The sequence below is a fragment of the Amblyomma mixtum genome, chromosome 2, assembly GCF_055824585.1.
Source record: "Amblyomma mixtum isolate Tamu chromosome 2, ASM5582458v1, whole genome shotgun sequence".
Taxonomy (NCBI): Eukaryota; Metazoa; Arthropoda; class Arachnida; order Ixodida; family Ixodidae; genus Amblyomma; species Amblyomma mixtum.
Window position 1 is genome coordinate 21,992,002 of NC_143013.1, and position 13,261 is coordinate 22,005,262.

General features: G+C 42.4%; 2 protein-coding genes across 2 annotated transcripts; one reads left to right on the plus strand and one right to left on the minus strand.

The window, feature by feature from the left end:
• Positions 1–350: 350 nt before the first annotated feature.
• Atg5 (autophagy protein 5) lies at positions 351–6,231 on the minus strand. Its single transcript, XM_089570807.1, has 7 exons — positions 6,178–6,231; positions 5,675–5,785; positions 5,441–5,571; positions 5,260–5,338; positions 4,896–5,150; positions 3,852–3,960; positions 351–2,094 (listed from the first exon to the last, which is right to left on the minus strand). Exons 2-7 carry the CDS (start codon positions 5,783–5,785, stop codon positions 1,967–1,969), a joined length of 813 nt encoding a protein of 270 aa, XP_089426933.1. The 5' UTR covers positions 6,178–6,231; the 3' UTR covers positions 351–1,966.
• Positions 6,232–6,339: 108 nt separating this feature from the next.
• On the plus strand, positions 6,340–12,255 carry LOC149358653 (ubiquinone biosynthesis O-methyltransferase, mitochondrial-like). The gene is made up of 5 exons (XM_089570806.1): positions 6,340–6,684; positions 6,759–7,035; positions 7,816–8,055; positions 9,686–9,845; positions 12,050–12,255. Exons 1-5 carry the CDS (start codon positions 6,608–6,610, stop codon positions 12,166–12,168), a joined length of 873 nt encoding a protein of 290 aa, XP_089426932.1. The 5' UTR covers positions 6,340–6,607; the 3' UTR covers positions 12,169–12,255.
• The last annotated feature ends 1,006 nt before the right edge of the window (positions 12,256–13,261 follow it).

Below are 13,261 nucleotides of genomic sequence, written 5' to 3' on the forward strand. Positions count from 1 at the left end.
ACCAGTGAAGGTATGGTATTGGCGCAAACTTCATGTGTGTGTGTGTCTTTTTACTCATTTTTTTTTTTCTTGTGATGTCATAAAACCAGGGTGTGCTTAGGTGTACAGTAGACTCAGTATTGCAGCCAGTTTGTGTTGCACATAATTTTCGAAAGTACATGAAGCATGCATGTCATTTTATCTTGGTTTTCATTACCATGATTAAGTCCAGTTCATTTTAGTATTGCTGTTTTAGTGCTTCCAAAGCCCTCGGTGACATGCAACAAACTGTCGATAACTTTATTTTGTTCAGTATTCTTTTACCTGAATGTTGGCTTCAGCTACTTGGAATAAAATATTTTGACACCATGTTGAGTGTTTAGAATCTCGGCTTTATTTCTGAAAGGTGAGTTCCAAATGTTAGTTTCATACTTAAATTACCATTTACACTGTATCTGAAGAACCGCTGCTATAATCAGTAATAAAAAAAAAATGAAGGTATGTGCAGAAATTGTCTCAGCGCTGAGTTATGTCAGACTTGCTGCCCCTTACCTCACTATAAACTTTGCGAAGTATAAATTTATACAATGCACACTGAATCCCAATTTAGCTCACTGGTACAGTTAGAATCAAACCAAAAGCAATGGTAGTCACGACATGGTGGACATGGTTTTGTCAGCATAGAAAGACAATGGTGGGCATGCCATTAATCTAATCATTTGAACTCTCTTGTAACCTAAAATGTGGTAATGAACATGATGCCATGCTACAGTAAATTAGATGCCTTAGTTACATTTGATTTTTCTTTCCGAAACTCCAGTGGACATTCTGAATGTACTTGCTAAAGGGTACAGTTCCGCTGTCTTTCCACATGCACACAGAATTTTTCTGATTTGTTCACTAGCACAATCACAGACTAAATGTGAGTTTTGCAGGCACATATGTTATAAAGCATAAGTTTTTTTTCTTCAATTGAAATACAACATGACACTGAATAAATAAAAAACAATGCATAAACCACACACACTGCACAGTAAGATCACATAAATTTAGACAATGCGGAAATGAACCACGCTAAAGAGACGAGCAAAATCTACACAAACACAATTTCTAAAACATCATTCAAACCTATCTTTTTAACTTTAGTGTGCTAATGAAACAAATATACACATAACCACAATCCAAACATCTACATCACACACTTTTTTAAAAGTACCTAAAATTGACTGACAGAAATGATTGTTGCAGACACCTATGTAGGAATACAGAGTGGCTCATAACTCAAGGTGGCAAAGAACTTTCAATATACACGACTAAAGCAGGCTTCAAAATAACATCTAAAGCTCTATACATGTGTGTATACGATGTCTGCCAGCTTTCTTCAAGCTCCACAAATTGTGTACGAAATTATTTCAGCATTTGAAAAAAATAAATAAATAAAGGTTGACAGCATATAAGCAGAAATGGATTTCTCTGCTCCATTTATCAGAGAGGAATGTACTTATCCTCCAGGTAAGTGAAAAAATATTGCAGAGCATATCCGTCATCTATCCATGGTCGCTTGCAACCGATCAGAGGTCCCAGCAAACTCAGTAGTAAGCTCAATCAAATTTCAGCCAGGCTGGTTTCTTTTTTTTTTTGCTAGTAGTTGCTCACATACCGTACTACTACAATATACGCACAGCCATCCACAGTGAAAGCACACATAATAGCAGAACCAGCCTATGGATGATATGCTCAAAGAAAACTTCACAGTACAAAAAAATGCTCACAAAAGAATCTAATGCTTCGTAACAATGCATTTCATAAGTCCTAGAGAACAGCTATCAGCTGTGCTAGAAATTTATATTCAAATAGACATCCTGCCCATTTAAGCCCACCTGTTCGATGCCATAAGCCTGCTTTGTCCACACCTCCACGAAACGCTGCGCCCGTGTAGGGTGCAATAAAATTTTTAAAATGCTTCTGACGAGCATGTTTGCACATGCTATGAGCATGGTAGGATGCAGAGGTGCAGGAAGTTGTCAGGATAGCTGAGGTGCTCACTCATCCACTGCAGTGGTGTGTCTAGTGGCACCTGAATTCCATGTGTGACAACCATGTGCTTGGCTCCATCTGGACAGCAAAAAAAGAAAACTGCCACTCTTAAGGAACCTCGGAAATGTTCATGGGCAGTGAAAATAGGTGAAAAGGGAATTTCATTTACCAACAGCAATGCCTATGGAGACACCATTCACACCGGAGAGCCCCTCATACAATTATCGCTGCAGGAAAGTACTAACTATTCAATCAGCTGTCACATCTTCAATGTGGGTGACTATGAAAACTCTCCTGTGCCCCACCACAGCTTCTTTTCTTTCTTTTTTAATCTGATGTTTCGTGCATGGCTTTGTGACAAGCATTTACATCGACTCCTAAGTAGTACAGAACATTCTTTTACTGCACCTTTCCTTTCTTATTTCACTAGGTACAGCTGCTGTGGCGGCATACACTACACTCAGTGTCTAGTATGACAGTCATATGACAATGATACCAAATGATAACAACACCTGACAAAGCACTTAAAGGGCAACTGCAAGCAGCAAGAGTTCTCAATGATTCACCGGAATGTTTCTGCGGCAACTGACAAATGCAAATGCATAGCAGAGAAGAGCCTTCAGAAGAATCTAAGGAATGTTGTCATGTGCATGTGAGAGTAGTCGTGAAAAAGAGTCACAACAAACTGTTTGTTGCGAAAGCTTGTGCTTACAAAATGAAGCAAAATGCATCCCATAGTGTTTTCACTGGTCCACATCTTTATACAAGTAATGGTACGCTCCCAAATTTTTCACCAATAATATGTAGTGCAGTCCTTCTCACACTGCAGTAAGATAACTACGAAAACCAGGTAATATGACAGAATAGTCGTGTTAATGTCGGTACTTCCCTTGCAACTTGAAACCTGAAAATGTTGACACTGATTGATGACAAGGGATTTGAAGAGACTTCTATCACAACATAAGGGGGGCAAAAATTTCCTTCCAACCTATTTTCATTGGTAACTCTCCTCTGTGTGCAACTGTTTGTTTCTCACATAATCCTTTTCAAAGTTCATAGTTAAAAAGAAACAACAGGAAGTCACCTTTACGACTTTAAACACCAGCAGTTCAGCAAAAGTGCAGAACAGCCAAAGAATGAGGTAGATCTTAAGGATAGCTTCCACTGACTGCTCCTTGTGTAATCAAGCATGTGTTCACCATCGCTCCTGCATTTTCTCATGTCATAATTCACCTGATAAAATTAACAAGTCTGAAATGAGCTCCGTTAGGATGAACCATTGCACCTTCAAACTGCACACATTCTGAAAACCCTACATACATATTGTGCTGCTCACAAACACTTTATTGAAAGTGCCCTCTCGAGGAGGGCCTGCTAACTAATGCATCCAGATACAACAACGATTATGTGATGGCGAGTCATGTCAAACATGTAACCAGGAGATGTTAGCCAATTTGACTACTTGGTCTTAATGCTGCCACCAATAGAGCAAGAAGCAGTCGCAACCTTATCACGTCACTGGTAAAGAGGCATAACTGCTTTGTCTTATGACAAAAAACAAACACTGCAGATACAAGAGAGTCATCTGCTTTTATACATGCGCCACACAAATAAGCTATTTTTTCCGCAATATGATTTGAAGGCTAATCAGCAGCAGCCAATAAAAACAAATGAGCAGTTATTTAAAACATGGAAACCTCACCACTGTCTGTTACAAATCATATGCAAAAACAAACATCTGATCCAGGTACTCCACATGTGAAGGCCCCAGCTCAGTCAATTACTAGCAATTCAGGCATACCACGCGCATACTAATACCTTATGAAGATACTCACCGCCGATAAGGATGTGGGGTACCACTTGCTGCAAGAGTGTTTCTAGTGTTGTCTTTTCCCCAGCAGGGGTCACTGGTGAGACTAGCTTTTGTACAAGAGTGCTGTCAGCCTAAGGTATTGTGAACAAAAGAGTATGTAAGATGAAGGACAGATAGATGATGGCATGGACTGTGAGACTTCAGTGCTAACACTCATACAATTATTGAGAGGAGAGAGCACTGACTTAGTCAGCATAATGCAGTTATCTTCACTCACAGCCCTAGCAGGTGAGATACAAAATACAAACATTACCACATAAAAAAATCCCAGTTTCAACTGACCCTTTACAAATGCACATAATATAAGACAATGATGGCTAATGTGCACAAGATAAAAGGTTGAAGGACTCCTATGCAGCGCTTACGAGTTGATGCGATAGTTTATACCGTTTGGTGCATCATCTGATGCTGATGAGACTCTTTAGGTTCTTTGGCTCATCATCTGTTTTCCATTCTCAGCAGTTTGACACCTTTGAACCCCGCTTTTTCCAATTATTTAGTTTCTTTAATTAATCAGTTAATTACAATGATTTCATTAATGTCATTGCCTATCACACACTAATCAATTATCAATCACTAGAACCATAAATTACCATGATATGATTTTACGCAGCCCTCGATTATTACTACGCTGACGGCATTTCGACCGAACGAGCTGTATACGCTATCGCGTAAAAGAACGTATGACAGCTGGGACCAGTTAACAGCTGGGAGGGTTCTGGTTAATGAACAACTATTTTAATCCAAAAATACAGGCAAAGCAACAACAAATATGACAATGCACATATAAAGGCCCATTCTTTCAATGAAGCAGACAAAAATTTGCCTATAGGCAAAACAAACATTTCATGAATTCAATAAGGGCCACTTTGGGCTAGTTGGTGTGATGTAGCGAAGGAATACAGCACGGCACAGACAGGATACAGCCTGTGTCTCTCACTATGCCCTGTATCTCTTACTACGCTGTATCTTTTTGCTGTGTTTTGGGAAGTTGAAGTGCACTTACTGTGTACAGCCGAAAGGGAATGTGCTTGAAGCATTCTCCACCGACACGTTCCATCAGTTTCTTGTTGATCGCCCAGAACTGATCAAACTTTGAGTTCACTAAACCCACCCAAAGCTGGTTGTGATCCTTTTTCTGCATTGTACTGACTACTTGGCTGCGATGTTTCAGCATGTCTGCTTCTTTGATGGCAGACATGAAGTGGGATTCGACAACTGCTCGACTTCCGCAGTGTAGGAGTTGCTTTTCTGGGAATTCCTGGAAGATACCAGACGCAAAACATACACAAGCACAGTAAATAACGGCAACCAAGAATTCAGTCATTTCAGTTCGGAAAAGAATAAAAACATCACAAGGAGTCCATTACCTGGAAGCGAACTGTAATATTCCACGGTAATGTAGAATCACTGGCATAACAGTCATAGAGTACTCCTATTGGCATATGCCTGAAATAAAAATAACAAAAAAATGAAAGTGAAACTGTGCGCACGGCAGTATTAATGCTTATCATTTAGAGCTGCTGCAAATACCCCACATGAAGTTCTTACCATTTTAAAGGCTGACCGTTGTATTCGAGCCACATCTCATTTCCATGATATCGCTCCTCAATGTGTCTGGAGAAGTGTTTGTGAACTTTGTCAACCACCAAGGGGAAGTAACTTATTCTCGAAATCATTAGCTGCAGAAAAGGCACATACCACCGTTTAAGTCAACTATGCGATGTTTTCGATAAAATTTGTACAAATTGCTAAACGATCACAGATGCCACAAGCAATGCTTACGTAGTAAGGGTCAGGCTGCTGCATTGTGTAGACCTCTTGCTCTGCAAGCTTGAAGCACACAGGCAGCCTTCCCTCCCATACCTCGCGTAGAACTTCTCGGTCTTCCGCCATCTGATGAGGGTAAAACATATAATACTAAAACATGAGAAGTACAGAGCGTTTCAAGAAATGCGTCGAGCCAGTGATACGCGCTGTCATATGCGCCTCCAACAGACAATACAGTCACGAGTACTACGCTGGCGAGGACAACTCTAACAACGCCTAATTAGAGCAAAACAGTAAAGACAACAATGACTGCGAAGTCATGCGACGACAGCAAGAGTTATCTGAAGCCGAAAATTCCGCAGATCGTGTAAACAGCAAACAGCGGATCAGTCGTTTCGCAGTTTACCAATGACTCACCAAGCAAGTCAGGGTGTAAACGTGCAAATACACTACCCGCCGCTTTTTCCCTCATTTCATAAATCTCCAAAGCACATGATGTAGCACAAAGTTTCGCTTACACTTGGCAGCAGTCGATCAGTTTATCCCAGTGCGGGCACAGGACGCACAACACGCGAGACAACGAACTATCGTTCAACGCGACGCTGCGACTGCAGCGAGACTGCGACGCTGAACCAGCTGAAGGGAGCGGCAACACGTGAACCGAGAAACTCGGCTAGCGGTTCAATCGGGCGGCTGCTTTCGGCGGCAAGTCGGCAGCCGCCCAGCAACACTGCAAACCATGTGCTCTGGTTGTTTATGATCATGGAGGAAGGAAAGAACTGTTTATGTTGTGTCCAGTCGCTTATCGTGGTGTAATCTGGTATTTTGGTGCTCTCACCGATCACTGTAATTGAGTTTGCGCGTCCGTGCTGAAAGCGCTAGTGTTTAATTCTCAAACACCAACGTGAATCGGAAAGTGTCATTTTAACAGTATTACTTGCGGCCATCATGTGGGCGCGATTAAGAACAACTTTGATATCTGGTTACTCGAGAGCAAACATAGGAGGAAACTTGGCTCAAACGAGGTAAACTTGGTGCATTAAAAAAAAAATTATATATGTATGCTGTCAAGACATGAGTGTCAATCTGTTTATTTCAGGCACAGGGCCGCAGAAGCAAGTTCTACAGGGCTATCTCAATCCACAGTTTTTGAAGAAAACCGCAGTAAATTTGACGCACTTGTCCATCAATGGTGGGACCCAGAAGGCGAATTCTCAGCCCTGGCGAGAATGAACGCTTTGCGTGTCCCTTTGATAAGAGACGGACTTCTGCAGACTCGCAGGTCGGCTGAGCAGCCGTCCCCTACGTCTCGGACAAAACCGCTTCTAGGATTGAAAATCCTCGATGTTGGCTGCGGTGGCGGTTTACTTTCCGAGGTATGTGGGAACGTATTCCACTTATCAGCCGGCAGCAAGTGCTTTCTTTTTACTTCCTCTTTCTTGGTTAGGGGGCGCGTTCTTTATCAAACCTGGGGTGCCGTTCATAAAGTGTTGATCATTACATAGAAAAGTTGCGTTCAACAATAAGTGTGATCATTTCCACCGGCTTTCTTTGTCCCAAGTTCAGCGGTTTTGGCTGCAGTCTTCATACATGTTGAATTACTGGCTTCACTGGCATTCTTGCGTGCTTTGTATTTTCTCGCTAGGAAAGTCATTAGCAGCGCAACAGACGGGTCATAGGAGACACACAGCAACGCTGACTAGTCTTATATGCCCCCTCTGTTCTGCTGGTAATTTTATGTCATGGACCAACTAGCCCGACGAATTCCTTCTAGGAAAGGCTGGGTTGTTTTTAGGTTTTGTGGGGTTTAATGTCCCAAAGCAACTCGGGCTATGAGAGACGCCGTAGTGGAGGGCTCCGGAAGTTTCATTTCGCCTCCATCGAAATGCGACCGCCGCGGTCAGGGTCGAGTCCGCGTCTTTCGGGTCAGCAGCCGAGTACCATAACCACTGCGCCACCGCGGCGGCCAAGGCAGTATGTATGTTATGAAAACTGCCGTAGATTTTCTGCATCAGTGTGTCATCCCCAATCCAGAAAAACGCTTGAAACAGACTTAATGCCTCCATGACGTCTCTGCGTGTTTGTTCATTTCATGACCTGTTAAAGTGCTGTGCTTGCAGGCTTTCTGACATACAGTCCTTTCTTCTTCTTTGCAGCCACTTGCAAGGCTAGGTGCAACAGTGACTGGAATAGACCCTACACCTGGGAGCATAGAAGTTGCCAGGGCACACGCAGACCGAGATCCCGAAATTAAAGATAACATCACCTACGAAGCTGCTGAGATAAAGACCCTGTTGGAGCGTGGTGCGAAGTATGATGCAGTTGTGGCTAGTGAGGTTGTTGAACACGTCCAAAATTACTCAAGCTTTGTAAAGTCCTGCGTTGAGCTGACAGAGGTGAGCCATCATAATGTGTTCATGACTATCAAGGTTCGCATTGCAGGGAAGGGGGGATAAAATGTTGCGGCTTGCCCGCAAAGCTTCCCTGTGCAGCTGTTATGCAGAGCCTCCCTACTAACTCCGCCATGAAATGAATAAGAGAAAAGGGAGCAGTACAGAAGGGGCATGCTTGTGGCAATATGCATTTTAAGTTTGCATCAGTGCGGGCTGTTATATGTGGATGTTTGCGCAAATCAAAGCATGCGAGTGAGGTGATAGTCGACGAGCTTGTGTGTTGGCCAGTTGGCAGTGCATGATAAAGAAGGGAGCTATTCAAAACAGTACAGAAGCACTAGTTATGGATCCCGAATGTCTAGTTGTTAACCTATGAGCTTTTACCATTTTTTTCTTGTTGCATCTTCTGTTGTGCTGGAAGCATAGTTTGCATTAAAGATGACTTGATCATAAGGCCACACACATTCCATATTGGCTATTATTGGTTGTTTTTTTTCCGTGATTGTATTGCACATTGTGAGCCATAATTATAATCGCAAGCATTCTAAAACTTCAGACATTTATGGTTTGTACTCCAGTTAGCATGACCCATCTTTTTTGTACATGACAAAGCAGACTACTTTGTTAAAGAGAGCTGCAGCATACTTAATATGGCTTGCTTGTAGAATCATTTTAATGTTGCTCTTTTGCTGTTTTTGAGTTTGCTATGTGCACCATAGCAAACTCAACTGCTCTGCTAAGGTGGTTACGAGGGTTTGATTCGTCAAAATGAGCAACAGCCAATTAGTACTTTAGCTGATCATTCACAAAGTTGATATCAAGTCATAGCGGTCACATTTCAATGGAGGTAAAGTGCAAAAATTGAGGTTTCAGTGCAGTGGAAGAGTTCCCATGTGAATGGCATTGTTTTGGAGCTCTCCGCTAGCATCACTCATAGCCCACCATACACATTTCTGGTGGAGAAACTCATAAGTGATAACCAGTCAGTTATTTTTTTAGCTAGCATGCTGCCTATCTGGTTTAATACAGAATATGCCTTGACACAATACATTATTATATTTTGTTTATTTATGTGCTTGCATTCTCATTCACTGACGCTCTCTCGCTCCTTAGTGTTTATACTGTTCAGGCAGTTGCAAGGATTAACTGAATGAAGTGACAATAATATTTTATTAATAAGGGTGTACTGCGCACAGCTGCATATATGGCAGCATGCAAAAGCATTGTTGCACATAGCAAGAAACAGGCACCTCAAGTTGGCAATAATGGTAAAACACATGAAATGCTGTTTTGCAAAGATATGACATAGATTTGTATTTTGGCTTGCGATGTGCCTTTCCTGAGTTGTTGATTGGTGTTATATAATCTTTTCCATAGTCTTTATTGATTTAAATCCTACTAGCTTCATGCACATAATGCCTCTCAAAGCAGTATTAACATAATGAGACACCAGTTGTTAGCAGTGAACTGCTCGGTCCAAAAGTTTAAACAATAAAAAAATTATTATTTTTAATTGCATGTTAAGCATGATCGTAAATTGCACCCTTAAAGCTGCAATTGGAAAGCTTTTCTTTGCCCGATGCTTTTACACCGGAAAGTGCAATGAGTTCATTTTATTCCTTTGTGGCGGCAGGATGGTGGCTCCCTTTTCTTCACAACCATCAACCGCACAGTTCCGTCCTACCTAATAGCCAAGATCGCTGCGGAGTATATATTTCGCATTGTACCACCTGGCCTCCATGACTGGAATATGTTTGTGCCTCCGGAACAAATGGAAGAAGCCTTAGAATCATGTAAGTGTCATTCCCCCAGGGTTTCTTTTTTTTCTTCTGCACAGTTATAGCTTACACTGGCAAAGCATGCAAAAACAGTTGGTGTAACCTGGTCCACTTGCGTGAAGCCTTATTCGCAGTCCAGACCCTCCGCTGGATTTGAGGGAAGGTGTATGACTGGCCCACTTTTTTGGTGGAAACCTCAACCAGGCGATGAGAGGGGAAAAAAAATAAAGCAGGAGTGCTGACTTTCTAGTCAGTGCTGCTGTGGTGGAGAGATGCAAATAAGTGCCAACACAAATGGACAAACACAAATGCTAGCTGGCAGCTGAAGCTTTTAGACAGCATTTGTTTTTGTTTTGTTGTTTTTTTCGCAGCGTGGTTGAGGTGTCCACCAACAAAGCGGGCCAGTCACATACGTTTTCTTTCCATAAATGCATTGAAGGGTCTAGACTGCGAACTAGGCTGTATAATTTACTCTGTGAAAACGTGCCCTAGTGTGTTATGGAAGCTCAGTGGTTCAATTTTGATATGTGGCTGTCATTCTGCAAAGTTCTAGCGTTTCTCAATGCATCCAAGAAGCGCCTTGAAAAGAGCAGGTTATGGTGGAGAGGCTGTGTTCTGTGAAATGTTTGCACTCTGCTCAGTTTTCGTAGTTTCTGGCTTACTAAAGCGACAGCATTATGAGCCAGATCAGGAAAGTCGGTCATAAAATTTGTCCATTGGACGGAGGGAAGCGACATCACTTCTGATAAAGGCATCAACAGTTTCTAATGCCATTGCATTGCCCCAATTACTCAAGGCAATTGGGTGTCCCTGTGAATTTTGCATGCTGCACTTGTGCTCTGAATAGGTTCCAGTGCAATACAATCACATTTCTTCATCAAGGCTTACCACACACAATGAGCCTAAGTTAATTGAGTATAGTAATGCTTCACGACACATGTGAAGGAAGGTTATTATATAGCTTTTCAATTTTCAATAATTTTTTATTATACTGTGAATTGTTCAAAGAAATTTGACTCGAGGCAAAAGTATTCAGAGAACTTTCAATACTCGCACTTGCTTCTTAACATGTAAGAGAAATAATAATCACAGATGTTGCATAACAGCTGCAAAGCATTTTTAGAAAAATTGAGCAAAAATGATGTCCAACTTTTTTCTGAGATTCCTTTTTTTCTGTAAAAACACTCTGTTCTTGGAGTGCATGAGTGATGAGAGTGTATTGCTGGAGGGCATGACAAAAAAAAAATGTGAACATCACTGTTCACTTTATCTGGTTTGTTAGCATGGTACACTGATTTTGCTCAGCGAGAATTCATGACCAAAACTTAGGTACCACACAAAATCAACCTTAATAACTGTACTGCCTTGGCACATGCAAGAGGTTCTGTGCAGTTGTCCATCCAGTCTTTTTAAGTGTTGGGTAGCTGGAGCAGAACAGTTATAACTGCGTGCTTCAAATCCCTGGTTGCATAAATGACTGTGAGGAAATTTTCTAGTTTATTTCTCACACGAGCCCGTGTTCTGTAAAAGCCTCCATGGTCAACACCACCGACAAGTTCAGGCTAAGTCGAGTCTGAAGCTTAATAAAGTGGTCCGAAGTCACCCCTTGAATATGGGGAGCAGTCAGAGACAGCGAAAGCAGTACATTGCTGTGAGTGAGTATGTGCGAGTACGTCGCTATGAGCTAACTGAGTTACACGAACTCATGCGCTGTCTATCACTCGCGAACGGAGCACGAAGTAAGCTCTTCTATGTTTCTCACTGCTGCTTTCCATCTATCTGCACTGAAGCAGCCTCTGTATTATGATGTCACCGCTCACGTTCCTCCGCGTGGCTCCTGGCGCCGGTCTGCTGCGCTGGGTCACAGCAAATAGTTGCAGCCCTGAAGGGCCGGACATCATTCTCACAAGTGCTAGTCGAGGGAAAACGAAGAAGAGAACTGAGCTGAGGAACTGCAGTAGCTAAATATTGTCCCTTTAGCTACCCCGTTCGTGTTGCACCTTTACAAGAAACACTTTCAGGATGACATTGCTCTTGTAGGGGCACCTAGTAATCGAAGAAGAAGCGTTTCTTTACCTTTGTAATCAATTCTTGGTGGGTGAGCTGATTCGTTGAGATTCCATTGTGACACGTGGTCTCCGAGGTGGCCGTAGGTAAAAAAATTAGCTCTTTCTATAAACACGTGATGGCGATATGTTCACTGTATGTTCTATTTGCAGGTGGCTGCTACGTCCGGCTCATCCATGGCACATTTTACAACCCGCTGACTCGCTCCTGGAGCTGGGTGGATTGCACGCACATGACATACGCACTGCATGCTGTCAAGGAGCGGCTTTGAATTGTTATGGTTACTTTTTTCTTACACTAGGTATTTAAAAATGCAGTTCCCTTTATTTTTTTAAAAATAAAGTGTGCATTATTTGCATGGATTGTTTACCTTTGCTGGTACTTAGGTTGAAAAGCGCATTTGGACGTGTTGCCTTTCAGTGGTAACTGGTAAGTTGCGTTGTAATGTCGACGACTAACTCGACACAGGACGCTTACTCAGAGGCTCAGGATAGGGTGCGCAGCCTTCAAACGAAACCGGCATTTTTGCCGGCTTGAAACCGGTTTCACTTATGGAACCAATGCTGTGCGAGTTGCTTGAGAATGAGATATCGCAGATTAATAGGAAAAAAAATTACTAGGAGACTATCAAAGGTGCTGCAAAATTTAACGCTGACAGGTTGCTTAAACTGAATGTGTAAACGTTTCGTTTCGTTTTATGGGGTTTAACGTACCGAAGCGGCTGAGGCTATGAGAGACGCCGTAGTGAAGGGCTCCGGAAATTTCGACCACCTGGGGTTCTTTAATGTGCACTGACATCGCACAGCACACGGGCCTCTAGAATTTCGCCTTCATCGAAATTCAGCCGCCGCGGCCGGGATCAAACCCGCGTCTTTCGGGTCAGCAGCCGAGCGCCGTAGCCACTGAGCCACCGTGGCGGGGCGAATGTGTAAGCGTCAGTAACAATAAAGTGATCATCTTACATTAAATGATATCAATTTTTTTACTCTTCTGTAGTGTCCTTTCCCTAGATACATCACTGCTACGGAAGAGATCTGTCTGACCTCATTCTTTATAGTGTCTTATATATGAGAAGGGCACCATTTCTCTTATTTTTGTTGCCCCCCTCCCGTAATGAATGTAATTAGCCCGTTATAAGTGGCATGAGCCAGGACCCTTTTATTTACTTTTTCAAGACCAACGATATCTGTATAGTGTCTTCTCTCCAATTCTACACTGCGTGGCTGATGAACTTTCCACGCAACCAGTTACAGCAGCGTGCACTTCATCATTTCCTTTTCACCTGCACACTTAGTGATCATGAGTTTCTTCCCTAAAGGCCGCTGATCACATTGGCCGGTTGTGAGGAACCCCTATTATTGCAA